Source organism: Schistocerca cancellata, chromosome 2 (genome assembly GCF_023864275.1).
Source record: "Schistocerca cancellata isolate TAMUIC-IGC-003103 chromosome 2, iqSchCanc2.1, whole genome shotgun sequence".
Classification (NCBI taxonomy): domain Eukaryota; kingdom Metazoa; phylum Arthropoda; class Insecta; order Orthoptera; family Acrididae; genus Schistocerca; species Schistocerca cancellata.
The window spans coordinates 785,886,962-785,914,508 of record NC_064627.1 but is presented as its reverse complement, the minus strand read 5'-3'; the positions used below and the strand labels follow the sequence as shown (position 1 = coordinate 785,914,508).

Genomic DNA, 27,547 nt, shown 5'->3' with positions numbered 1-27,547 from the left:
TGTCTGAAATCTGTATTGAGAGGTGGCTGCCCAACCCCACGACATCTGGGCATGGTTTAACTACATGTTTACAACACTCACCACAGCATTCCTTGAACACCTGACAAGTCTTGCGGTTTTCCAAATGGTCATGCCAAGCCTTCAAGCCTTCGGCTGACAAGGGTGCATGTGCACTAGGGTGCGTGTGGGTGTGTGTGCACATGGGAGGGGGGGGAGGGGGAGGTGGATGAGGTATTGCACCTGTGTCTTGATCTGTGGGTCCGGGGATGAGAGCAGTGGTGGCATAGGGACAGCCAAAGATAGTGTATTTGACTTGGGAGACCACTTTCCGTGTCATATCAAGTAGGTTGTGTTGAACTGCTAAGACCTCGGCAGGGCCTACAGGATACTGAGACGTGTTCTGTTTGTCAGTGTTAACAAATTGTTTGGAGAAGGATCTGGCTCACTGCCCCTCTTGCAGGTGACTACCATGGCTCATGTCAAAGTTGCTCATTTTGTGTGTAGGGAGAATAGCTAGTCAGCATCAGTTTGTAGATGGTGGATGGTGAGTAGTTTAATGATCATGAGATTGGTGTCATTGGAGTGTACAGGACTTAGAAGAGAGCTTATCTTCTGTGAAATTCATGCTCTTTGCAGATGTTTCAAAATTTTGTAAGTATGTGTGGATTCTGTGTTCTTATGGGTCAGGGGAAGTAAGTCTGGGAGAATCTGAAATGTGAAGTGGGTTATGAAGGAATCTTTTGGCAGCTGTTGGAGATTTTTGGCTTGTAACAAGGCAAGGCTACTGAAGGATGAAACTGACCATACATTCTGCACCAATTACAGGTACAAAGTTAGTTGTTTTTGTGTATGTGTGTGAGTGCAAGGTGTAAAAGTGTTAGGTAACAAAGTTATGTTTGTCACATTGTGTTCTTTGGCCATGGTATTGCATTGTTGGTACATGTGGATTAAATGTAGACTCAATTATGTGGACAGATTGGTTGGTTAAGGAGGTGGCTACATCAAAAGCTGAAAAATCTTGCACAGTTTATGAAAAAAGGATATAATAGTGAATGGTCTTATGAGAGAGTTACACATAGTGAAGGAAAACAAAAAAAAGTAGAATTTGTCTATTCATAAGAGGGAGGAAATAATAAAGCAAATGGAAATAAAAAGGATTCCAACAACAAATGTCAAGACAAAAAAAGTAGCCAGCGAAAAGGATTTAAAGAGAGAGATTTATGAATGAACACACTATGAGTAGAGAGACTTACTGGAAATCACAAAAACCTCCACTACTATTAACAAACACTGTGTAAGCTACAAATATAGGAACATGATCCTCTCTTTCATAACATATCATGTAGCTTTGGCTGTAAGGAATGATGCATTGGCTGAAATTAAATGAATGATTGAAAGAGGAATTTTTGAAAGGACTGTTAACTGCTATAAAAATCCCTCTGTGGCTGTTAGCTCATTGAATAATATATTGATGCCACAGAATTATAGCCCTTGTGCTGTAGTTTTCTGATGACAAACCATCAGTTTGAATTCCCACAGACATGCAAAACTGCAAGGAATGCAATGTACTGAACAAGGTGATGCAGAGTTTAGCACAGTGGACTTGCTTTTTGGAGCACAAGGGTTCAAACTCACATCCGGCCATCAAAATTTAGGTTTCTGATGATCTCCCTGAATCAGTCCTGGCAAATCCTAACCCTTTGAAAGGGCTGGGCTAGTTATCTTCCCCATCCTTGAACCAATCCTAGTTTGTGCTCCATCCATAATGATTTCAAGGTCTGTGGGATGTTAAACCCTTATCTTCCTTCCTTCATTCCAGGGAATGAATATAACTCGAAAATAAAAATCCACCAGGTGTTTCCAAATTGTTTGTGGCCTTCTGTCTGTGTGCATTGTTTTAGGTTTTAACATTGTGTCACCAACAAACATCTGCCAAGAGCTAGCTGTAATGTGAATTTTGACGTTTCTTTTTGCAAATGGTGTTCGTTCTGTTGTCAGGTGTGAAACATTTTCATTGCAGCCTTCCCAGGTGAATTCAAGTTACGATCCAAACTCTGTTCTGTCCAGTCTTTTCCAAATTCAGAACAGTGCACAGAAATTGGGTCAGCTCTGTCACTGTCTTCGTCAGTGGTATTGAGCATCATCCTTCCCCGAAGTCCGTTTTATGAAATAAATGTAAAGCCAAACTGTAAAGACAAAATCAAAATTCATGAAATACTTAAGGGGAGAATGTGGAGAAGATATCCCTGGGAAGGTAGTCATTGTATGTGGAGCTGTAGAATAATGGAAAAAAATCTTCTTCAGGAATACTTGCTTAAATACAGCCATGTGGAGGGTTCGTATCCCTGGAAACCAAATCTTTAAGTGAGTGCCATATATCCCTATAGCAGCTTTTGTTGGCACTAAAATGCATATATCTAAGGAGAAATGCCCCCTTCACTTTCCCCCCGTTTCAGGAGAATCAGAATTTCTTAGATTCTCAAAATCTCTCAGAATGTAAAACTCTGTATCGAGGTGATTAGTTATTGAATATTCAGTCTGTCTAATTTGTAAAGAACTGTTGAGTGTAATATAACCAGACTTACTTATTCTGTTAGGAATGTGAATTGTTATTTTTTTGTAGTATTACTATAACAAAGTAAGTAAAGCTATATGCTTCGAAGAAAGTATCAAGAGTCCTTATCGAGTATATATCTCAGTGGTTTTTAAGGTAGTGATTTGGTGAAGTTTTGTCTGCTATATTTCAATTAGATAATGGTATTTTTCAATGGAATATTTAAAGAGTAGTCTGTACGCCTTTGTCACGAGTAGTACAATGTCCACTTCAGGAGTATAGACAGTACTCCTTATTTGGTGATGATTTGCTATTTTTTTGTTCCTTCTCCAACTCTGCAATAGCAACATGCCACTTACTGCCAGCAATCTGTTTAAAATGTTGTCCAGCAATCTGTTTAAAATGTTGTCCAGCAATCTGTTTAAAATGTTGTGTGTGTGTGTGTGTGTGTGTGTGTGTGTGTGTGTGTGTGTGTGTAAGTGAGAGGGGGAATATAATGGTTTTAATAATAATCACCACCACCACCACCACCACCACCACCATCATAATAATTTTCTTGTGCCATGGCATGGTTAATTCTAAGGGATGACCAGATGCTATTCCTGTCACCACCAAATTACGATCCGGGATGGAATGTGTGTAACCCATCTGTCTGCGTATAATGTTATTCATGAGAAAATGAGTGAAAGTTTCTGAAGTGTATGCGAACCATCTAACTGAGGCTGGAATTGGGTATCAGCCCAGTATTCGCCTTGCAGGATGTGGAAAACCACCTGAAAACCACACCCAGGCTGGCTGGCACACCAATCCTTGTAGTTAACCCACTGAGCAGATTTGATCCAGGGCCAGTGCACCTCCCCTTCCTGGAAGTGGTGCTGTAACATGCACTGCTATCTGGATGGGTAATATAATAGTTGTAATTGTCTTTTTAATCTAAAAGTTGTACAAAAGAGTGATGATGCCACTCTAAATTTCAAACATTCAGAAAGGTTTAGAAAATTTTCATCATGTCCCAGTCTCTTACTTTAAGGTCATTGATGCTATTCATTGTAAGGGGATCAGGCTGGGTACATACACTTACACCTCAGTGTTAAGGCTGGGAAACCACCACTTACCATCTGGCAGCAGCTCCTCATAATGCATCAGCTGTAGATCCATTGCTGTTCCAGAAGCACTAGTAGCACTGTTGTTCATCGTACTTTAAAACTGATTTTCATAAATCATTCATGAACAGTGTTGCTGAACTGGGCTTAATACCATACCTAAATCAGGAGCATTAGAGAAGATTGCTACCATGGTCACCGAAGATGTACAGAATTATTAAAAAATAATAAAGACTGAACATTGCACTAATTAGTGCTGTTGTGATCACGGACTCATAATATGTTTTATGTCATTTAATGGCTTAAAAATGTTCCTGATACTTCCACATTTTCTGCAAGTCATCTGTAAAAGATTCTTCAGTGTAATGGAACAGACGTCAGTGTTACTTCTGACTGTAAATAATTTGACTATCTTGGTGAAATCTGTTTCTTAAAATATGCGTAAGACTTTATTAACAATAGAGTGATAGTAGTGAAATCATTTTTTTATACAGTAGCCTTCTAAAGAAAGACTAGTAAGTTGACTTGTGTGAGCAACCTGACTTAAACAAAATATTGTTTTCCTTGTAAAAACTGTGGCGAGTGACAATAAAATCTGGCTTGCCCTTCCTGTATGTACCAGGTGCATGTTTCCCTTACTTTACATTGATAAGGGATTTGTTCATCTGATGTATCCATTTCAGCTTACATGTTGTATGAATAATATATATTTTTTTATTTGTGTGTTCTCATTATAATAAAATATTGTTTAATTTCCAGTTACTGAGCACTGAACGCCTCTCAATATTTGCTGCAGTACTGCAAGTGTCATTCCTGCTGTTTGAATCTCTGCGTACACATCTGAAGTTCCAGTTGGAATTGTACCTGAGTAGGCTTATGGATATTATTATTGCAACTTCTCAAAAGATTTCATTTGAACAGAAAGAAATGGCATTAGGTAAATTAACTTAACCATACTGAGATGCTCTGCAGTACAAAATTTAAGATTTCAGTCAGATGCAATTAATTAGAATTTCTGTTTACTAGCAGAGACAGGCACTTATAGTCGTGCAATTAAACACTAGCTTTCAGGATCAGAGGTTCATCTGATGAAACACAAGAAAATTATGTAGGAAATGAGAACAATGAAAAATTAGTTATAGGTGCACACATTCAAAGAGTAAAGGAATGCAAGTAAATCAGTGATTTGATTCAGGATCCTAATTAATTTGTATATTCGATTAGTCTTGCTTCCTTAAACCATTTAGTCTCTTGTACATAATGAGGGAATCTCTTGTTCTGGAAGGTAGTGTTTTGTTGTTGACTCTGAAATCTCTCCGTAAATTTTTTCTACCTAAATTTCTTTACAATTCAATTTTGTTGATAGTCTTTTATACCTAAGTAATTATTTGAAGTACCATGTCATTGAGTTACTTATTGATGCTTGTGTTTTTGCAGAAAGTATTGTCCAGCTATGGAGGATTCCAGGTCTTGTAACAGAGCTATATCTTAATTATGACTGTGATTTATATTCACCGAATCTTTTTGAAGATCTTACAAAGCTCTTGTCAAAGGTGAATAAATTTGTATTAAAATTATTTATGAAGAGGTAATATGTATAATTATGTTTGCTCAGATTTGTATAATTTCATTTTCAGAATGCTTTTCCTGTGTCTGGGATTTACAACACACACCTGCTTTCTTTGGATGCACTTCTCACAATAATAGACTCGATTGAAGCCCATTGTTATAGTCGTATTCTTAATGAAAAACAAGATGGTAGACAGCATTCAGGTTTGTCATCTGTATATCATCACTACAGTTAGTCAAGCATTCTGGTAACAGTCTCTTTGTTTATAATACAATGATTTCTTGCTTGGTGCCTTCAGTACTGATTACACTCATCTTCTCATTAGCTCATCACTGCAAAAGTTTTTAAATTCCCTTATGGAAATTCATAGCAGTTCTAGAACAGTGAGTTATTTTTGTTAAAGAGCATTTATCTGATGATAGATCAAAACTGAAGAAAATAAACTGAGGTATTGCAGAATAATGTTGCTAATCAAATGAGTAAAGCCTTCTCTCTTACATACTACCATTCCTTTTTGGCATTGTGTACAATTCAGTTCACTTATGTCAAGAGTTCAAGCTGATTCTAGCAGTCCAAGATACTGACCATTACATAGTCACCAAAGGATTGCAGGATGGTGCCTGACCATCAGGATGTCAAGTATTCGTGACCTCAGGGAATTGATAATGCCAAGTTCATGGTGAAGGCAGGACCAAAGAATGTTCTGAGAAGATAAACACCTGTAATTGGCAGTGTCTTGTGTGCAGCAGAGTTGACAAGCACCTGTGTCTGGGAATCGAAGTGGCAGTAGGCACTGAGTGCAATGCCGGCAGTAGCCAGCTGGGTGGACTTGCTTAGGTTGGCTGTAACACCATAGCCCTACAGCAGTGAGGTGATAACAGCTAATGTTGCTGGCAGTACCTGAGGTGGCTAGCTGGGCTTGGTCTGGCTGGGTTGTACTAAGGATTTCTAAAGTCAATGAAGTGCTTGGTGCTGGTGCATGCTGAACAACCCCCTCTGGATGGATTCAGTTTGACACCTGAAAACATCAGACTAGTTTGTCTGTAACTGTGTATAGTAGCAGGTGCAACTCAAGGAGGCACCAGCTGGTGTGGGGACTACATTGGTCTTGGGAGGTGATGCCGTCAACAAACTTGACAGAAGCCCAGCCTGATGACAGGACGGAACAGGTCTAACGTCAAGTGACAAGAGATAAGTCCACGGTGCAAGTCCCCGATACTTGCTGGGTGTTGTTGGTGGTGGTGGTGGTGTTAGTTCAAGAAGTTCTTCTTTTTGTCACATAAGTCTACCAAGATTAAAAAAGTTCCTGAGGATAATATTCCTATTACCACGTTATGATGCTGTACTGTTGAATATGGTGGAACAACTGTTCTGTGTTAATGTGCTCATTCTGTGCTGCTATTAGCTTGTTGAGGGAATTTGTGATGGTACTAAGGGTATAATTCAAGTAGGTTCACTTTTACTTGTAAAGTACTGAAAGGACTGTCTGGCAGATACAGTAGAGGAGTAGAGGATACATCGGATTCAATGCCATAGTCCCTGTTACTGCTGTGGAAAGCTGAAAAGTCAATCCCAAGATGTCACGTTGAATTCCATTCAGCAGTAAACTGTTACCCCATAGTTCTAACCACTCTGTGTCCATTGTGCACCCTTGCTTGTAGTAATTAGTGATAGCTATGATCGCGTCATACATCAAGTAGACCCAGTGCGGCCTTATTTTTTGGAATATGATTAAGTGGCAGGGATGTCCTGAGGGCATCCCTCCATACTTGTTCCCCTTAGGAATAGCTCCATTTGGCTTGCTCCCATGACAGTTTGACCCACCATGGAGGAGCGTATTGAACCCGTTGCTTCTGGTATTGACACAACTCTTCTGCTGTCAACTTAATGATCCAGTATTGCTCTCTTTATGCCCTGCTGTGAATCAAACACATGCCAAAATCTCTGTACATCAAAACCTTTCAACTGTCACAACAACCGTAAGTTACTTTCATTTCCACTGTTTCACCTAAATCTACAATATGAAAGTACTCATACTCATGCTTTACTCTCACTTTGTACATACAGCAAAATAAGCAAACACCATTCCCTGCCATAAAGAAAAAATTACTACATTAACAAGACACTGGAATCAGTCCATATAAACAACCCACATGATATCCCACAATTAACTATTAATATACCACAAGAATGAAATTCATAAACACATTATAACCTCAAATCAGCATTGTTGCTTGCCATCTATCATCATCATCTGGATGTCATTTCGCAGCTAGACAGTGGTTGCTGTACCCATCCAGTGCTCAAAGACTTTTGTACATTCTCAAGCAAACTACATATATAAATAAATGAAAATAAAATCCCTTCATAATTTGCACATCATTAACTGCACATACTCTCATTACCATGGAACATGATATGAGGTGCAGAAAATGGACATGATAAACATAATCTCCCTTCTATTGCTTCAAATGTGCAGCAGCATCAATAATGCCATGTCTCTTGTTGCCATCTCTGCGAGTGACTTCGACCAACTTTCTCTTTTCCTTATATTGGCCTAACACTGTGTCTTCATGCATATGACAAAGTATGCGCAGACTTTGTAGTAGTGGCTTGCTCAACCTGTTGTTCCATTTTGTCCTTTCTTACCCCCTCCCTCCTTTCTTGGGACCGACGCCAGTAGTGATGTCAAAGCTTCTGCTGCACCCTGAAAGGGTCAGATACATCCTACGTCCTACATCCTACATGGACGACTACTCGCTACGCAGGTAATTACAATGTCACATTTACTGGCAATGTTATCTCCACTATTTGGTTTTGACACCAATAGCAATTGCAAAACTTTGTAGTCTTCCTCTTTGGGGTATAAGGGCTTTCAATATCACCCATTGTCCTACATGTTCTTTGGCAACTTGGCATTTTGTTGTGCCATTTGCTCTTGCCATTCGAAGGCTTCATTGTTTCCTTTCTGCACTTGGCACCATACCATCTGTAATGTTTTTGCAACTTCTGTGCTGATTTACCATCCTTTCCCCTTGGATGGTGATATCATCTACAAATTATATACCACATTGTATGATGACAGACCTTTACCCTCATGGATTTTCGAATTGTGTGTTGCAACTCTGTAAAGTAATTGTAAATCCCAGTTGCTACGGTGACTCAACATAGGAACTCAACATTTTTCATATCATCCTGTGCTCACTTTCTGATCTGCTATTTGCATGCAGGTGTAACACACTTTTTGCTTTATTAGTTCCTACACGAAGTTAGTAACTTGATCCACAATCAAAATCTTTGGGATTCTGAATTTCAACAGCCAATTATTCACCATTGCTTGTGCCACTGTATTGGCTTGTTTATTCATGGTACCTATCATCTCCACATAATGTGAAAAGTGATTTGTCGCTGTTAACATACAACACTGTCCCATTGACATTTGCCCAGAGGACTCAAGATGTCCAATCCAACCACATCAAATGATTTGCTTGCTTCTGGTAATATCTGTAACAGAATACATTTGTGAATTAACTCAGCAAGTTGAACATATAATACAGATTATTTTAAATGCTGTCCTACGTCCTATCTCCTTATTCAACTCTAAAATTACTCATCAACATGTCATTCCGTTGTTCCACAGTCCCATGGCCTGCTACCACATGATGTGTGCCTGTCTTAATACTTCCTCCTGCATTGTAGCTGGAACCACAGCAGAAGGTCTGTTACTATTTTAATTTTTTTTCTTACACAACAGTCCGTTGTGCTCAGTGAATTGTAGTTGCATTGCAAATAGCTTGCAATGGTCATCCTGAACTTCCACTTTCTCCCAGTCTACAGTACATTAGAAAAAGATCTGCATTGCTACTGATTAACCAAAGTTTCCATTATATTCAGATAAGTGTCTTTTACCAAGAGCTTAAAAATTTAGCTGTTATCATAACAAAAACAATATGCCTTCGTACCATCCTAAATGTTCTTTGGGATGATCGCCACCAGTACCAAGGACTGATTTCTTCAATAACGCCACCTCGCAACTGCTGGTTAATATACTCCTCACTCACCAGTTGTAGGTGATGAGGCATACAATATGGGTTTATGATACACAGATGGTTCATTCTGTTTGGGATTCTGTGCTTTTACTAGGGTTGCTGGCAATGATCCATGAGGACAAAACAGACTCTGGAACTCTTTTAAGTGCTACATTCCTGACCTTTCTGTTGCTTTCAAGTGCTCTACCTTTTTTTTGTAATGAAGCTAAGCTGTTGGTTTGTTTAAGTTTAGGGCCCGAATTTGCTCTGTCCAACTCATCTTCCACAAGTATCTCTAAATCGGTAATAATCAACCCTCTAGACAACACCATGCCTATAGTCTCAAAGTTTTCTATTCTTACGGGTCGTACCTGCTCACCATCTAATTCCTGTGCATGTACCCCCCTCCTGTGTACAAAACGCCATGCTTTAACCAATTCCTCAGTCTTCTGTAGTTGCTTGACTACACACGTTTACCAGCAGTTAGTTTCTATGCTTGCCCACTGTACTATGCTCGCACCTTGCAGTACATTACTGTGCAAATTGATCCTTATTTCCCTTGCACACAATTTAAATGGTGCCCCTTGCACCAAGGATGGACCTTGCAGCTGTGTGGCACTGTTACATTGATTTCTACCTTGTGCTGATAAAGGTCAATTTCAGTGTGATGTTTAACCAAGAAATTAACCATCACCTGCATGGGACACTGTTTCCATACGAGCCCAGAAATTTTTAGCCCAACCTGAAAATTAGGTGTCACTGAAAATAGCGAACACATGTTTGTTCTACCCACTCATCTTAACATCATGGCATGCACCACCTCCTTTTCCCCATGAGGCCCAGACTTGACACAGACACCTGTAAATCAGCATCAAATAAAAACTTGTTTCCTTCTATCCACTAACCCTTATAAGCAAAATTCTTTCATGAGACACATTTAGCCTTGCTTATATTCACTGGGAGACCTATGTGGCAACACTGGAGCTCCAGTTACTTTTTAACAGAAGGTTACTATTCCCATCCTGTGTCCATCTATCAGACCCCTTTTTAGGTTTCTGTCTCCACTCCCTTTCTGTATGTCCCATTCGCTCTCATATTTCTTACACTGCAGCTTATGGTATTTCTAGTGTATGTAGCCTGATCAGTTGTATCGGTAACACTTCCTCAGAGAAATTCACCTTTTTTTCTGGACTTGCCACCACTTCTATTTATTCCAATGCTGTTGCAGTTCCTACGGCACCAGTAAAGTTCTTAGGGAACTCTTCCTGTGTTTTTCCTCAACGCATCAGGAGGCAACTCCCACAAAAGTGCGTCTCGTGCCCTCTGTTCTGTCCCTTGCAGAAGGATCCTGTTAGTGCCATCGCTATCTGTTACTCATACATTTTGACATATAGTTTCTTAAACTTTCTCATTAAATTCTGAATGGGTGCTCTATGCTTATGTGACCCATTGGTCAACTTTTTCCTATGCGACCTTTAGCTGTTCTTCCTTTTGTATTATTGTAACAATCCTGCCCTTAGACTCTCAAATGTTGGCGCGTTATGTAACTTCTCAAAATATATTACATACACCTAATGTCCCTTGGCAAATGTAATTTAGCCTTACGCAAGTTGTTCCTCTGACCGCCAACCCAGCTTAGAAGTTCACCAGTTATCAACGAATGCAAAAACACCCTAACCTCCTGTACTAGAAAAAGGAAAGACTAGCTAGCAGTGCAAGCTTCGAGGATGAGTGTTGCCATAATTAATGAAGACTGTTCCGTCCGATGTTCCCTCAGTGCCTCTAACTGCTTGCCTAATTCCATATTGTTTGCTTACATATATACCATTTGAATTAGTAAGTTGTGAACTGCCTTCATTGTATAACCTTCTCTACTGCTTATTTGGACATTGCAAGGCCCATGCGTACAGTACAAGGAAAGTATTTAACAGAAAAGGAATCGACACCAAAATCATAAATGTGAGAAATGGTACTGCACTCAGCATAATAAAGTTTCATTGTAGACCTACGCCCTATAATGTATCACTGGTTTCCAGTCCCACTTCTTATACTAAATGTAGTCCTCTGGGTTACTGACCATTATGTATTCACCCTCGGATAGCAGGATGTCCACCTGGCCATGATGACATGGAGTGTGGGTGACCTCTGGGAATGGGTAATTTCGGGTCTGTGTGATAGTGAAGCCAGAAGTTAAACAGCTTTTATTGGCAACACATTATTTTCAGTAAAATTGGCCAGTGCCCATTGGCTGGGGGCCACTGAGGCTATGTGATGACTGCAATGGTGGCAACAGCTGGCTGGATGGTCTTGCTGAGGTGGCCAGAGACCAGACAGCCCCAAAGTCAATGGAATGTTAGGTACCTGGGCACACTAACATCCCCACAGGGTGGATCCAGTTTGATGCCTGAAAGCATCAGGTTAGCAGGTCCATGACTGTGTCTATCATAAGGTGCATCCTGTGCGACTCACCAGCTGGTGTGGAAACTGCAATGGGGCTGTCACTAGAGTCGGAGTCAGGAAGGCTTTAAGCACAGCACGATTTTGGCTGTAGACATGTCAGAAGCCCAGTCTGGTCTCAGCACAGAATACATCTGACATTGTGTGATGAGAGACAAGTTCAGAATGCAAGTGATCTTTAGTTTGGTTGGAGGCACAGGTATATTTGTCTGGGTTGTGTTGTCAAGAAGCCCACTTTGTCAAACATGCCTAGATAGAGCTGGCCCTGGCATTGACATGGAGCAATCTGGCAGGATACTGAGGTAGCAATATCACATTTGGGAGAAGAGAAGTAAAATATGCTTGCAATCCATTTGTGGTGTACTGCAAGACTGGTCCTCGAGAAGTGTACATTCTCCACAACTCTTGCCAGGTTTTTCTTTATATATTCTATATCTTTCAGATTCCATGGCTTACTCATCTGGGAATCCAGTCTCATGGAGGGCTGCTATATTGATATAATGAATCATACATTTGACAAATTTTATTTTGAAATAATATAGTTATTCAAATTGAATGAAAAAATGAAGAAAAAAAAATGATGGACACAAGAATCGAACAAGCGATTACTAGTCCCGAGTCCTTCTGCCAGAGCAATGCAGTCTGTCAAAACTTTCGTAACATTAATGAATTAAAACTGCTTAGAGAAAACCATAGTCAATTTTCTCAAGAATTTTTGAGAGTGACATCAAAGTGCTATGGAAGATTGCTATTTGAGTTTTGAATCTCAAGTACCATAAATATAGAGAATTACAAAATTCCAGTTGCCATGTGGTCCCCTTCTGAAGGCACTAAATGTGTGGGTGGTGTGTTAAGGTAGAGAGCAATTACGAAGGTAGACAAATGTATTTTCTCGGTAATCTGTGAACTGACCAACAAAAATTACTGCATTTCTTTTGTATTTAAATTAATATATGACAGTTACAGATTCAGGAGGAGGTGTCTTGTCAAACTTAATTAGGTGACTCAAGGTGAGCACCATATTTACACATGCCATGTAAAACATGATAAATATACAGTTGTGGTAATGAAGTGCAGTTTTGAGGTGTCATAAACAGTAGAGAAGTTTATAAGGTTGAAAATATGATTTATGGATATATTTTCCAGTAATACATTATTTGATTATGAGTTACCTATTAGGTTCAAGCCTTTTTTGCAAAAACAAAAATTTGTAATGCCTGTTACTATCCTGCAGCAGTCACTGATACAAAGATATGGTTATGAAAAAGATAGTAGTTCCTTATTGCAGCTTCAAACAATGTATTTGTTTTGTATTGGAAAGGCACTTACATTTTTCTGAAACTTAACATATTACCATATACTTAACATATTATCTAAAATCTGTAACCATAAATTATCAGCTTCTCTGTCCTGTTACCCATGAAAAAAGCAATATTGAATGAATTATTTACAGTTATTAAACATAAGGTACAATCTGAAAAAGACAAAAAACATTTCACTGAAATGCCCTGGAAATTGTGTTTTTGTCTTGCTTATTATCCCATTAAGCTATGTCTTGGTATTAAAAAAGTGATCTTGAATTAATTCTTTACTTCCAGATGGTTTATCTGACATTGTCTCAGATGTAGAGTCACTGGCTGCAGCAGAAATATTGAAATATGGCCAACATACATCAAGATTTGGAAGACAGAAAATATCAGAAAATATACCAAGTCATGAACAGTTGATGGCTATCAAACATAAGAAAAAGGTATAGTCGGAGGTATCTAAAAGAATTATTAATTGTTTGCAAATACTTAGTGGTTCCTTACATTTCACAACATTTTGAATGAAACATATCCTTCAAAAGAGATATTTTGTAATAAATTAAATGAGTCCTATATCATTGCACAGATCAGTTTGCCAATAAGTTATGCTTCCTCCATCCATTACTTGGATTAAGGTCGATACCATTGCAATTTTTCTCACAGGAAAACTTGTCCTCCGCACTGCAGTAGAATGTGATAGTACACACATTGATGTTTTCATGGAGGAATAGCTGGCCCATGAAATTGTGGGTATGCAGGCACAGAAAAGTGATTTTTTTTTTTTTCCTCCTAATATTTCGACCATATACCTTCTGGCCATCTTCAAAGGTGCCGACAGATTCAAGTTACAGCACTTGCTCTGTCCTTTAAAATCAGCAGACTGTGCCATTGTGCATGCTACCACAGTTAGGTAAGTTCCAGAGATGTGGATTGGTGGGAAAGTAGTACACATAAATTGAATCTGTGGCTATGTGGCTGATACATGCTAGGCTATCATTATATCATTATGAGATGCACTGTAGTGAAGTATTTGTGAGTTCATTAAAGAAAATCCTGGATTCCACAATTAGTCCAAGCTGAAATTGTTCTCTCTATTGATTAAATTCTTTACCAAACACATTTCAGTTGCTTCTTTTATCACCAAGTCACAAGAAAATTAAGTCGATGCTAGAATTTAGATATTTTCATACCACATAGAGACCAGTGTTGATGCAGTGCTCTGGCATAGCCAGTTTATTGGGCTTTAAGAGCTGGGTGTTCCTGCTGCACTTTGTGCATCATTCATGAACTGTGTCACTTGCCTAATGTATGAAAGGCCATACTGACAGGGGACTTCATAGATCGTAGCCTTTAGGAGCATCAAGTAAGAACCCAAAATGGATGCTGTCTTTGATGAAAGGCAAAAAATCACTAACTTGTGCTTGATGGAGGCTTCCCACATATGATAGGAGAGCCGTTGATTTGAATCTGTTTGTGCCTTCTTTCTCGTTCCTTATGTTTTGTTTGTAGTGCCTTGCATTTGTGTTGTGAAGAAGGCCCATTTGCTTCAAATCTCCCTTAAAGAGTAGAAGCTCATCCTGCAGACTGTCTTCATGAGCAATGGTGTTTGCTTCATGAACCAGTGTTGTGAAAACACTCATCTTGTAAGACTGCTGTTTGCATGTAAATATAAGTCCATACAAGGTGGCTTGTAATACACTACTTTTCAGAAAGTACCATCATCTTTGCAATTAATGAAAACATACAAAAAATTAAAGGCATCCCTCCTTCTTAATTTTCAATGTAAACTGAATTTTTCTGTGAATAGAAAGTAGATTGTTTGAAAATTTCTGTAATTTATCCTCACCTTCAAGATATCTCCAAAATGTTGTGGGTTTTCCATTAAATCAGCTGTGGTGGAGCACTTTATCAACACTGGTCACTCTGTGTGGTATGAAATGTCTAAACCATAGCATCTACTTAGTCTTGTTGGGACTTCGTGAAGAGAGAAGCAATTGAAAGCCATTTGATGAAGAATTTAATCAATGTAGATAGTGGTTTCAACTTGGACCAGTCATTGAATCTGGCACTTTCCTTAATATACTCACAAAGTCATCACTACAGTAGAGTTCATAATGATACATAGATCCCAACTTAGGTCAACCACGTAGCCATAGGTTCAGTTTAGGCATATATCTTTATCACCGATCAACTTCTCTGATGCTAATGTATCTACGGCTGCATGCCCAGTGGTGCAGACCGAAGATTTAAGAGGATGGAGTGACTTCTGCAGCTTCAGTCTGTCAGCCCAATCTGAAAAGCCTGAAAGGTAAATAGACAAAATAGTAGAAAAGAACTAACATTTCTGTGGCTGCATGTCTGAAATTTAATCAGAGTAGCATCTTTTTGAATAATGTATATCTAATGACTCAGTTGCAAAATGGATTTTTATTCTCCTGCTTTTCATTTATCCATGTGTCATATATGGATTTTTATTCTCCTGCTTTTCATTTATCCATGTGTCATATATTGCCAGATTTCTTTGTTAATTTCCTTGACCTTACTTTGCGTCCTGCAAAGGGCATCTTCACCCTGGACTATGAGACCACTTTGCATTGTCATATGGTAGTTAAATTGCCCCTGCCATTTCCTCATTTAGAAACTGAAGGGTATCTGGAATCCAAAACTTTTTGTTTTGTCATAATTTCTTTATGTATGTAGATGTTATCATAGTAGTTTGAGATTGGAGATAAATTTCTTTATTAATGTTTAGGACCATGATATAATAAAGTTGCTTCTAGCAACTTGGCAGAATAACTACAGTTAGTATTAAAATAAGATGTGAACCGTTTGTGAGGCATGTACTTACTTTGTTTTACTGTAACATGATCAGTGTAGGTGGATTCATTATCAGTAGTAGGACAGTCAATAAAATAAGGAGTTTCAGTTGTCAAAATTGGATAATAAAATTGGGGGAATCTATTGATTCTAATTAGGGATGACACCAAAAAGAGATTTACTAAAAATTCCACAGACTGAACTTTAGGAAGATCCACAGTATCTGACTGAATGCATGAAACATGACATGTGACATGCAGCATTCAGAAAAATAATTCATAATAAAAACATTTTTCAATGTTTTTACATAATTCTGTGAATAAAATAACTTACATCATTTTTTGAAATTGTTGTTGTGAATCTCAACCCTTTTTCCTCAAACTTTGTCCTCTGTTGCATCACTCCCCAGACTCCCACCTTCCACACATCTCTTGAGATCCCCAAAGTCAATCATACTTGTCACCCCACTGCTACTGTGGGTAATATCTGAAGTCTCACTTAAAGGATATTTGTCCTGTGGACCTACCACCTCAACCCTTGACATGCAGCCTGCGTTCTAAATCAGTTAACACAAACTGTCTTTTCTACTTTCACTGTCCCCTTACCATTATGGGACTCTGGTACTGCTGCTGGTAGCTTCTGCTTGCCCCAATTTTTTTAGGCATGTGATATTGCTGCCATTGAACATGTAAATTACTCAATGACTGTACAACTCAAATCTACCCACCTAAATCCTAGTAACAGTGACCAAATATATATTCACTTTTAAGTATTTCTTCAAAGATACAAGTTGCAGACAAATGAAACTTACTGCCGTGGACTCGAAGATGGCACTGTCTTATGCCATCCAACTTGTGAGTCACAAAGAAATTCTGTCTAGCCACCAAGTTCTTAAAGCCCTCACTCGTTCAGATTCATTGATGACCTGATCTGAATCCAAGAAGAATGCACTCTGTCCATATTCTTCCAGCATTTCAGCAATTCTCTGTGATTCATTTCACCTGGTGCTCCTCAGCCCAGCAAGCCAGCTTCCCAGTTTTTGATCTCTGCAACACTGATAGCAAAGTTGATTCACAATAAATTCATTCTCTAGGTATGCTGTCTAGTGTGATGGATGCCTGTTGACTTGAAATTGTGTTCAATAGGTACCTGCTATGCACCTCAGTTGGATAAGGGTTGTTCACATAGTGTGGGACTCCGTATCAACCTTCATTTTCTTACCTGCTTGTGGGAGGTACACAGTTCCCAGTTCTTAGAGTTAAAATTCTACCAATGGGATGAACCTTTGGATATCTCACCAAAAGCATCAGCCCAAATAATAAAACCTTTAGTTTAAGGACTGAAGATTTGCCAAGATAGTGCTTAGAGTTCATGATGATGATGATATCCATCTACCATCTACAATAAGCCACTTCACTGGGAGCTGCACAAATAAAGTACGGGTAAATCTCATGGTCCTAGATTTGTTGGAAGTGTGAAACTGGTGGTGGTGGAGAAAAAGAAGAGTCCTATACATCTCCTGTCTTCTGCATGTTTGTAGTTTCTTCATGAAAATACAAGAACTGCTTGCAAGTATTTATCTTCTCTGGTGTGTCACATGTCTGACTGGTAGGGAAACCTTTAAATCTCACATCAGTATCCTATAGCAATAAAACGAAGGGGATCATTAGTAAGGTTTTCACTTTCTATTTTAGTAAGGGCTAACAATACCTGACAGGTACACATGAAATTCATTTGGTGGTTGATTCCTTATTGGTGTTCCACCAGCACCCGAAGCATGCATTCTCAAGGGTTTCCTAACACTAATTGCTCTACTGGACCATACTTAGATTTATATTTACTCTTTTTACCCCCCCCCCCCCCCCCCCCCCACCCTCCTCCCATCTCAGTTCAGTAACTGTTAGTGGCAGCCAGTATGCAGGGAATTATTCTAGAAATGACAGCTAAGAAAGTCTCAGTTTTATTCTGTACACAAAAGTCTGTCACAGCTTTTAGGATGAGAGCTCTTTTTGGCTGAATCAGCCATACAGGGCAGACTGAACATATCCACATTGCAAATGTTCCGGAAGACTACTTAATCGTTATTGTATTGTACAACACCCTCAATTCTAATTTAGGTGTTGTCTCATGGAAAGGCTTCATGAATACAGATGTAGGCAAACAAAAGGAACAGTGGGAAGGTGGTGGCATGACAGTTATTCAAAATAATATGAACAGTGAATAGTAGCCTAGAGATCACATCCACAGCTCTCTGAAGTTGCTGAATATATAATGCCAAGCATCGTCTTCCTTTTAGTGAAACCGTATATAGTTAATACAATGCACTGTTTTAAATACTAGTATTATGGACACACAACTGTGGCATGTAGTGGATACCCAACATGTGGAAAATTGGGCAATTTGCATGTGAAGAACTACTCCATATTCATCAACCCTGTTTTTTGTGAGCTGTACATGGGGGGGGGGGGGGGGGGGGACTTGCATCTCTTTGATGATTACGTATGTGGTGAGCATGGGGTCCAAAGCCATTGAATTACTTTTTCCTATACTGTGCTGCAATTTTACTTACTGACTATATCTTTCCTCAAATTGTCAAACTTATTCTCTAGAACAGATTCCCTTCTGACAACCTAGCCTTATCGTAGGATATTGATTTCAGCTTCTCCCACTTTGTTCCATTATTATTGACCACATACTTCAGTTAACTTTCGTTCAGTCTCAACATCTGGGTTTGACCTCTACTTTTTCAAAATTTAACAGATTATGCGGACTGGGCGGGGAAGGTCACCCAATATCCAGTCCATGTGGGGCATCATCAGGTACCCATACAGTTGCAGCCCCCTGAGTGCCCAGGGCTCACACTATTGATGGTTGAGCTGTCACCTTGCTGCACATGCTGAGGCGTAGTTGTCTGTGTGTTTGGGAGCACTGGGTTTCCGGGCAGTGGCCGTCATGCCACATGGTCTTTGCTCTGGCTGGGTGGTATGTGTTGGGGAGAGTCCTTCTTTGGATGAGGAAGCATCATGGCAGATTTCTGGCATCGTGAAACAACCAAAGTTATCAGCTGGTGGCTGCATAGTCCCAGCAATCTCTTCAGACAGACCACAATTTGGTGGTGGTCTTTACAACCTAGGAACCACAGGAGAAAAGCAAAACCAAATGATTTGCAGATAGTTATTCCCCTCAGTTTTTCGTTTGCACCGGAACAGAAGAAAGGTTCTTTCTCTAACACTCCAATGATTTTTTTGTGATGATTATTGAAAACCTATTTGGTGAACTCTCATCCCTTGGGAAATAATGAATTGGTTCCATCTTAAGACACAAAATCCCACCAAGTCCTGGGTATTACTGTCCTGTAAACAACTTGGTGGTGTACTGGTTACTGTTGCACCCCATAAAAATCTCAACATGATAAAGAAATAAATTTGTAACTGGAAGCAAATACTAAAGATGGACAAATAACTGCATGGACACCTGGAGAGAAGTCAGACTGGTGCATTCATCCCACTGGTTCAGTTTCAGAAAAGGTCAAAATGGTGTGTTATGACTGCAATGTGAAGCTGTGTTTCCCACCACGAATCCAGTGTTTCAAATGCCAAATGATCATATGTTTTCTCTGCATATCTGTGACCCATTTTGCAGAGACTGAGGTCAGTCACATCACGAAAATTCACCATCTACTATACCACCTGTGTCTGCAAATTGCAGGAATGGTCACCGTCCCTGATTCTTGAAGTGTACTAACCTATGTACAGAATGCAAAATCCATGAAACTTGAGGTCACAGATTGGCTCTTAATATTTTGAAGCTCACAGATAATATTATGGTTTGTATCCAGTCTCAATGATATCGATATTTGCCACTGCTGTGGTGGGTTGTCAACTGTACCTGGTGTATTTACTCGCTTGAAGTTGACACCTAGTAGTCCTGCTAGTCAACTGTGGGGGTGATAGGCCCTCAACTCTCATTGTTTCTGCAGCACCTTTTGTGGCAACAAAAACCCGCACCTGGCCGGGGAAGCAGCAACCTCCTCCAGTGTGTACCAGTGTCAGGGGTGAGAAAAATCTCTTGAGAGATACACAGATCAGACCATACACCAGCCAGAGGCTGAAGGATCCATGGACTGGAGGCCCAGGGTTGCTCACTTTTCTTCCATTCCTGCACTACAGAAACTGGAATGCCGAGGGGGAGGAGGAGGAGGAGGAGGAGGAGGAGGAGGCGGAGGAGGAGGAGGCGGCTACACTGGTGGACCCGCAGGCACCAAATCATCCCCCCTTCCTTTGCCATCTAAGTCGGAATCTAAGTTTGTTGATGTTCCATCTCCACTAGTGATAAACAGTGATCTTCAGGTATGACTCTTGGGCTCCTCGTACGTAACCAGGACACTGTGTGATGTCCAATGGGACAGCAATGAATGTTGCTGTCACCTTCTTGAATCATGACAACTAATGTCATCTTGTTCTGTAATCTGTGTTGCTTTTCAAGAAACATGGCTCACTGATGACCATTCCACAACTATTCAAGATTACCATGCATTCTGTCTGAACTGTAGTCACCCTGAGAGAATGTCTGGAGGGGTCTGTACATTGGTTCACACAGATATCATTTGTGTGTGGATTCCTCTCCGTACAGTGTTAGGAGCAATAGCAATGCAGAGAAAATGACTCCAGCAATCACCATTCATAAGTTTACCTCAAGGCAGTGCTCTTACTTGAGACAATAACTGCAATAACTGAATAATCTAACAATTCTTCCTCTCTCCCCTTTTCTCCTATTTTGGATGTGTGCACCACCCTCTGTGGGAATGTACCACTATGACAGTACTCCTACCTTCTTCAGTGCCGCACATCACACATCGCACATTTTCGTCTGTTGACTTATTATCTCTTCCCCCAATCTCTTGTCTTCACTGCAATGAGCAATACAAATAATCTTTGTGACAGCAACCACTTTCCAGTGATTCTGGGACCTCTTAATCATCACCTGTCAGACCAGGTACCACATTGATGTATTTGATTAGCCAGCTGAGAGTTGTATACCCATGTTATCATCTTTGCCCCCCCCCCCCCCCCCCCCCATTAAATTCCATCAACAAGATTGTTGGAAAAATCTCCAATGTGATCGTCTCCATGCTGGAAATGCACTTTGCCTTACTACAGGCCCTCTCTGCTTGCTATTGTAGAGCAGACACATTGCAACAGCTATTCAGGATCATTGAAGGACCCTACAATATTTCAAGCAACATCCTTCACAGACCAGTCTCCTCACTTTTAACGACCTAATAATAAGGCTTGCTATCTAATTAAATACAGCAAGAAAAATTGCTGGGATCACTGCACTTCAAGTGTAGGCCAAGATCCATAGTCTTCTGGGCCATCAAAGATCAGCAGCTTTCCTGGATCTCTTACTTCATGGTGGTATTTGTACCAATGTGTCAGTTATTGCTGTGATGATCCAACATCTGAATGTTATTCAAAGGTTCCATCAACATAGGGATTTCAGTTGTATTATGCTTGAAGGTGTTATCTTTCGCAATGCTGAGATAATATTATTGTCTCAGTCCTTAAACCAGGCAAAAAGTCATCAACCATTGAAACATACATAAATGATTATTCTCAGCAATGTGCTCAGCAAACTGCTTGAAAGGATGGTTCCTGGCAATCGTGCTGGGCTCTCAAATCATGGTGCCATTCATCCCCCTATCAGTATGGTTTTTGGGAGCACGATGCACAACCGATCATCTGATTAGGTGGGAAACAGTACTGTGACAGGCATTTTGTAACCAGCTCATCATTGCAGTCTTTTTTTGTTGTGTATGAGGCATATGTCACCACATTTTCTTTACCATCATGTCACTTTTTTTTACCCTCCATGTTTGGGGCTTTTGAGGCTCCATACTGGTTACTTGTCCCTCATGGCTCTGTACTGAGTGTTGCACACTTCCTAATTGTCATGAACAGGCTAGTGATCTCCATCAGATCATTGGTCACTCTGTCATGCAAGAAGGCAATTTGTGCACTTTGTATAGCTTCCAAACTGAAGCCTTGCCTTGAACATCAGCTACAAATTGCCATCTGAAGGGCCTCTACTGGAGCCCTTTCCCATAACTTCCAGCAGTTATCTCACTAAAACATGAATTGTGCATCACTGTCATAATACCATAGTCCCTCATGACCCAGAAATGTACATGGGTATCCATTGTTTGAATATTGTGACATAGACCCAATTTTTGGGACCCTTCTTTGATAAAAATCTTATGTGAACCATATTTGTCAACTAGACTGGCTGCATCTTTGCCCACACCTTTTGGAGTGCAGTTTATGTTGCTCCCTTCCATATTTATTGGAACCCAAGTCTCGTCCAGATTGCACTACGGTTGCCAGGTTAATGTTTTAGTGGCAACTTCAGTTTTAAAATTATTGGACCCACTCCATCATCATGGAATAAGCCTGGCCACTGGTGTATTCAACTAGTCCCATAGACAATCTCCCCACCAAAGCAGCAATTTTCCTCTTCAGTTTCGGTGATACCAACTCGTGCTCACTTACGCAGTCACCATACAGCAAATTCCCAATCATCCAACCTAGCAAATTATTTTTGCACGCAAGGGTCATCGACCCAGTCACTCCCACCCTTGGGTGGGATTACCAGTACACCATGATGCAATCTGATGGGACGCTCTGCTAATGTCCTTAGAATGGGCTCCATGTGTTTTACAGGACACCGCTCACGTGCAGCTCCCTTGTTTAGTACCCAGACACAAATTAGGACCGAGATACGAGGGTTGGAACTTTAATAGTGGCAACTATTTATTTACAGCTCATTCAAAATAGATAGGGGTTTCAAAGTTTTACTGACCTTCAGAGTAGTCACCAACATTGTGTATAACCTGTTGACAGCGATGTGGAAGTCATAGGATAGTCTTTGCAGTGCCAGTTTTGTTGTCAGTTCGAGCGACGTGGTCTATTGCCAGATGAATCTGTAGTTCTGAAGCGAATGCCAGGAAGTATTTCCTTCAGTTTAGAAATAGAGTTGAACTCGCGAGGGCTTAAGTCAGGGGAGTGCAGTAGGTGGTATAGCACTTAGCAGCCCCATCAGTCAAACAAATCAGTAACAGCTTGCAGTGTATGTGCTTGAGCATTGTCCTGCAAAATGATGGTCAGGTCCTGCAGAAAGTGTCGTCACTTCTGTTTCTCAGCTGGTCATAGGTTGTGTTCCAAAAATGAACAGCATAGAGACAGAAGTGATGACACTTTCTGCAGGACCTGATATTATTTTGCTGGACAATGTTGAAGCACGTACAGCGCAAGCTGTTACTTATTTGTTTTACTGATGGGGCTGCTAAGTGCTGTACCACCTACTGCACTCCCCTGACTAAAGTCCTCGTAAGTGTGACTAGATTTCTAAACTGAAGGAAATATCTCGTGGCATTCGCTTCAGAACTGCTACAAATTCATCTGGCAACAGCCGCGCTGCTCGAACTGTCAACACAACTGGCACTGCTAAGAGTATCCTTAGACTTCCACATCACTGTCAACAGGTTATACACAATGCTGGTGACTACCCTGAATGAAAAAAAAGAAAAGTTTGGAGTAGGTATTAAAATCCATGGAGAAGAAATAAAAACTTTGAGGTTCGCCGATGACATTGTAATTCTGTCAGAGACAGCAAAGGACTAGGAAGAGCAGCTGAACGGAATGGACAGTGTCTTGAAAGGAGGGTATAAGATGAACATCAACAAAAGGAAAACAAGGATAATGGAATGTAGTCGAATTAAGTCACATGATGCTGAGGGAATTTGATTAGGAAAAGAGACACTTAAAGTAGTGAAGGAGTTTTGCTATTTGGGTAGCAAAATAACTGATGATGGTCGAAGTAGAGAGGATATAAAATGTAGACTGGCAATGGCAAGGAAAGCGTTTCTCAAGAAGAAAAATTTGTTAACATCGAGTATGGATTTAAATGTCAGGAAGTCGTTTCTGAAAGTATTTGTATGGAGTGTAGCCATGTATGGAAGTGAAACATGGAAGATAAATAGTTTAGACAAGAAGAGAATAGAAGCTTTTGAAATGTGGTGCTACAGAAAAATGCTGAAGAATAGATGGGTAGATCACATAACTAATGAAGAGGTATTGAATAGAATTGGGGAGAAGAGGAGCTTGTGGCACAACTTGACTAGAAGAAGGGATCGATTGGTAGGACATGTTCTGAGACATCGAGGGATCACCAATTTAGTATTGGAGGGCAGCATGGAGGGTAAAAATCGTAGAGGGAGACCAAGAGATGAGTACACTAAGCAGATTTAGAAGGATGTAGGCTGCAGTAGGTACTGGGAGATGAAGAAGCTTGCACAGGATAGAGTAGCATTGAGAGCTGCATCAAAACAGTCTCAGGACTGAAGACCACAACAACAACAACCCTGAAGGTCAGTAAAACTTTGAAACATGTATCTATTTTGTATGAGCTATAAATAAATAGTTGCCATTATTAAAGTTCCAACCCTTGTATTTCAAGGTCCTGAAGTTAGTTGCCCCAATGACCTTTTGGCATCCGTTCCTCTTGTTCTTCAGAAATATCAAGATGCTACCATCATTTACACTGAAGGCTCTAAAACCAATGAGATGCTTTTATATTTCCCAGTGGTTGTTTCCAGAAAAATTTTCGGAGCCGATAACATTAACAGAGCCCTATGTTTTATTAAACAGGCCTTCCTAGACTGCATTTTTGTTTGTAGTTGCTCAGTGAGCAGTCTATAATACCTGCTGTTTGTGACTTTCTCTCTTACTATAGTGGTACTGCCTGCTCGTTTGTCTTTCTGCGGGTCCCAAGTCATGTAGGTATTCCAGGGAAACACCTGGCTGATTGTTTGCCTAGAGAAGCAATTATTTGCCCAACATTCACTTTGATGATTCCAGGTGTGGGCTTGCAGTTTGCAAATAACTCCAATACTCAGAGATGGAACAACATCTGGTGGCCTACTGCCCCCTCTAATTAACATCAAACTATCAAAGAAACTACTGATGGATGGTACTCCTCCGTCAGTTCCCCTCGGAAGGAATTCCTCTACATCTATATCATCTTATGACACTTCCACATTTGTCATAGCAGGTTAATTCATGGCTTATTTGACATAATAATCCACCCTCACATTCTTCTCACAAAGCTTAATGGTCAGTACTCACATCCTGAGGATTGCTGTCTGCTCCTGACTGTCGATGTTAAACATGGTCTTCTAGATTTGTTGCCTGTAATATTGGTTGAAAACTTGTGGACTGTTGAACTGGTTCTCCATTTACTCTGTGAAAGTGGTAGGTATTGTCAGATAAAATGTTGTAAACTACTTTTGTGGTGGGGGCAGGTGGTTGGGATTGGCGTGTGTTCCACCACATGCTGGGTCTGGGGAACACTTGATCTCACCTCCTTTGCAAGCTGCCTAGGTCATATCTATTTTACTCTATCTCAATTGCTTTTTTTCTGCTGCACCCTATTTTCTCTTTTTTGGGTGGTGAATAATAGGTACTGCTTCCCTCCTTAACATGTCGGGATGGGTCATTTGTGGCGAGGGGAGGGACAGGGGCAGCAGAGGCATGCAGAGCAACAGGGGACACTTGCGTGGCCTCATCCACCTGCAGACCTGATTAGTTCTCTCATCGTGATCTATTATTGTTCATCCAACAAATGTTCGCTATGTTTCTTACCTTCAACTTTTTGCTATTATTAATCTCCCTAATAGGAAGTATTCTTTATTCTGTAATAGACCAATTGGTGGTGTGTTGGAAGCGTGTTGGGTCTCTCTCACTACAGATGAGCCCTGGGAGACCTGTTGTCTGCTCTTACTTATGTAATGGCCCACGCCATGTAATTTAACATCTTCTATCAGTATTGCTTTCAGTGCCTAGATTTTATAACTCAGACATACGTTCATAATCTGGCCAAATTTCTGACAGACGTCACTAAGTCCAGATGAAGAATGTCTTGACAGAGGGACTCTTAACCACCACCAATCAAACCTTGAACTGTACTGTTTGTATTTGTGTTAAGCATTTATTAAAGTAAAAAAGCTCCAGGAGATGGTCTCAAGATTGAACACCACATTTGAAAAGGGGAAGGTTGGGAGACTGTTACGAAAATACTAATGTTTGTCACCAATTGTTCTGTGACCAAAGCAGAATTTGAGAAAACAATAAAACTTTTTTAAATGGAGATTTTTGCCTGGAGACAATTGTTGACCCTTATAGTCAGACATACAACTCTTAAAGAATGTGTTACAAATGAAGTTGCCACCACCCTCTCAGGAGGAACAGTGCTGGTCATAGAAGCGTAGACTGAATAGGCCTGTCAAAAATCTGAAAAGCATCAGATCACTCTTTGTCTTGATTCTGAAGAACACAAAAGTGATAATGACAGTAACACTGAAGTCTGCCTTTGGGAACTACTACAGCCTTCTGTTAGAGCATTCCCAGCTGGACTCCAGGTTCATTTGCCCTTGGGGTGGAGCTATTAAGCCCCATGTGGATATGAAGATGAGGTGCAACAGCCAGTTCAGCAGAGCTGCTGCCTGTCTCCATCATTGATATCTTGTTGTGATCTTGTGTCCTCACAAACCCTGCTTGGTAGGAAGTTTCTAATGATTTGAAGTCTAGTGATAATTTCCCAATGCATATACCAGACAAAGCAGTGGATCGGTAGTCAGCAACATAAATGGGATTCTGTACAGCCAAAAAGTGGAGAGGTGGGATTAAGTGAAATAAATCTCTAGTAGGATCCACCTGGCTGCTGACTCACTGATTCCAAACTCTCCAGAACGATATAGAAGGCAGCCTGTTCATTAACCTAATGTTAAGCACTGCTTTACAATCAGGCTTAAACGGATGAAGAATACATATTAACAGATATTTCTGAACTCAGTAAATCATTTCACTAAGTCACCAATAGTATAGAAGGCTGTCATAATTTGTGGGAAGGGAGTTACAAAATGTCCTGTTAGCATGTATTTTGAGGAATGGGAGTCTCTGACTGAATAAAGGTGAGATTGACATATGCCTGTTGGCTTCTGCAGAAGCCATTTGTGTGATGATTTCTCTGAGGTTTTGTCAGCCCAAAAGGCTGTCATTGTCAGAACTTCATCCTCTGTTGCTGGTGACTGGCTGGAATTAACCCTTTGACTGCTGGGGACCTGTTAACTCGGCATGCCTCGCCGTTCCCCTTTCACACCCGATGTGTTTAAGTGCAGCCTTTGGTTTTCCCTACAGCGCTAAGGATGAGTTGGCACATACCATGCCACAGGCATTTTCACGGCTAGGGACGAGTTCAGGCGCGCTGAGTCACATCTACCTTACAACAGACATGTAAAAACGCAGAGCTGTCTTTCCACTCTGCTCTTCCAGTAGCTGTTCAGTGGTCTGACTGTATAGTTTGAGAATGCATATATGTTTTTTTCTGTGTTCCCTCTTCGCAGAATTTGACTTTGCTTCACGTATTTGTCAGTTTTATTATTATTATTATTATTATTATTTTAATGGGAGAAATGTGACTGTGCCATGGTTGCACAGAAAAAGAGGACCTGGATATGCTCACTAGGAGCGACAGTGAGTGTGAATTCTGATTTTGCTAGCAGTGATGAGTCTCCAACAGAATCTCAAAGCTGTAGTCCTCAGCCCTTTACATCAGAGGGGAGAGCAAGAATTACAGTAAACAGTTCCTGTGAATCT

General features: G+C 40.3%; 1 protein-coding gene across 3 annotated transcripts in view; it reads left to right on the top strand.

The window, feature by feature from the left end:
- Window positions 1–27,547, top strand: part of LOC126162642 (Golgi-specific brefeldin A-resistance guanine nucleotide exchange factor 1) — a 320,165-nt gene that overhangs the window by 67,688 nt on the left and 224,930 nt on the right. For all 3 annotated transcript variants that reach the window (XM_049919278.1, XM_049919277.1, XM_049919276.1), the window contains exons 10-13: window positions 4,417–4,594; window positions 5,095–5,210; window positions 5,295–5,430; window positions 13,311–13,462. In XM_049919278.1, coding sequence (XP_049775235.1) covers window positions 4,417–4,594; window positions 5,095–5,210; window positions 5,295–5,430; window positions 13,311–13,462 — 582 coding nt within the window. The remainder of the gene's footprint in view (window positions 1–4,416; window positions 4,595–5,094; window positions 5,211–5,294; window positions 5,431–13,310; window positions 13,463–27,547) is intronic.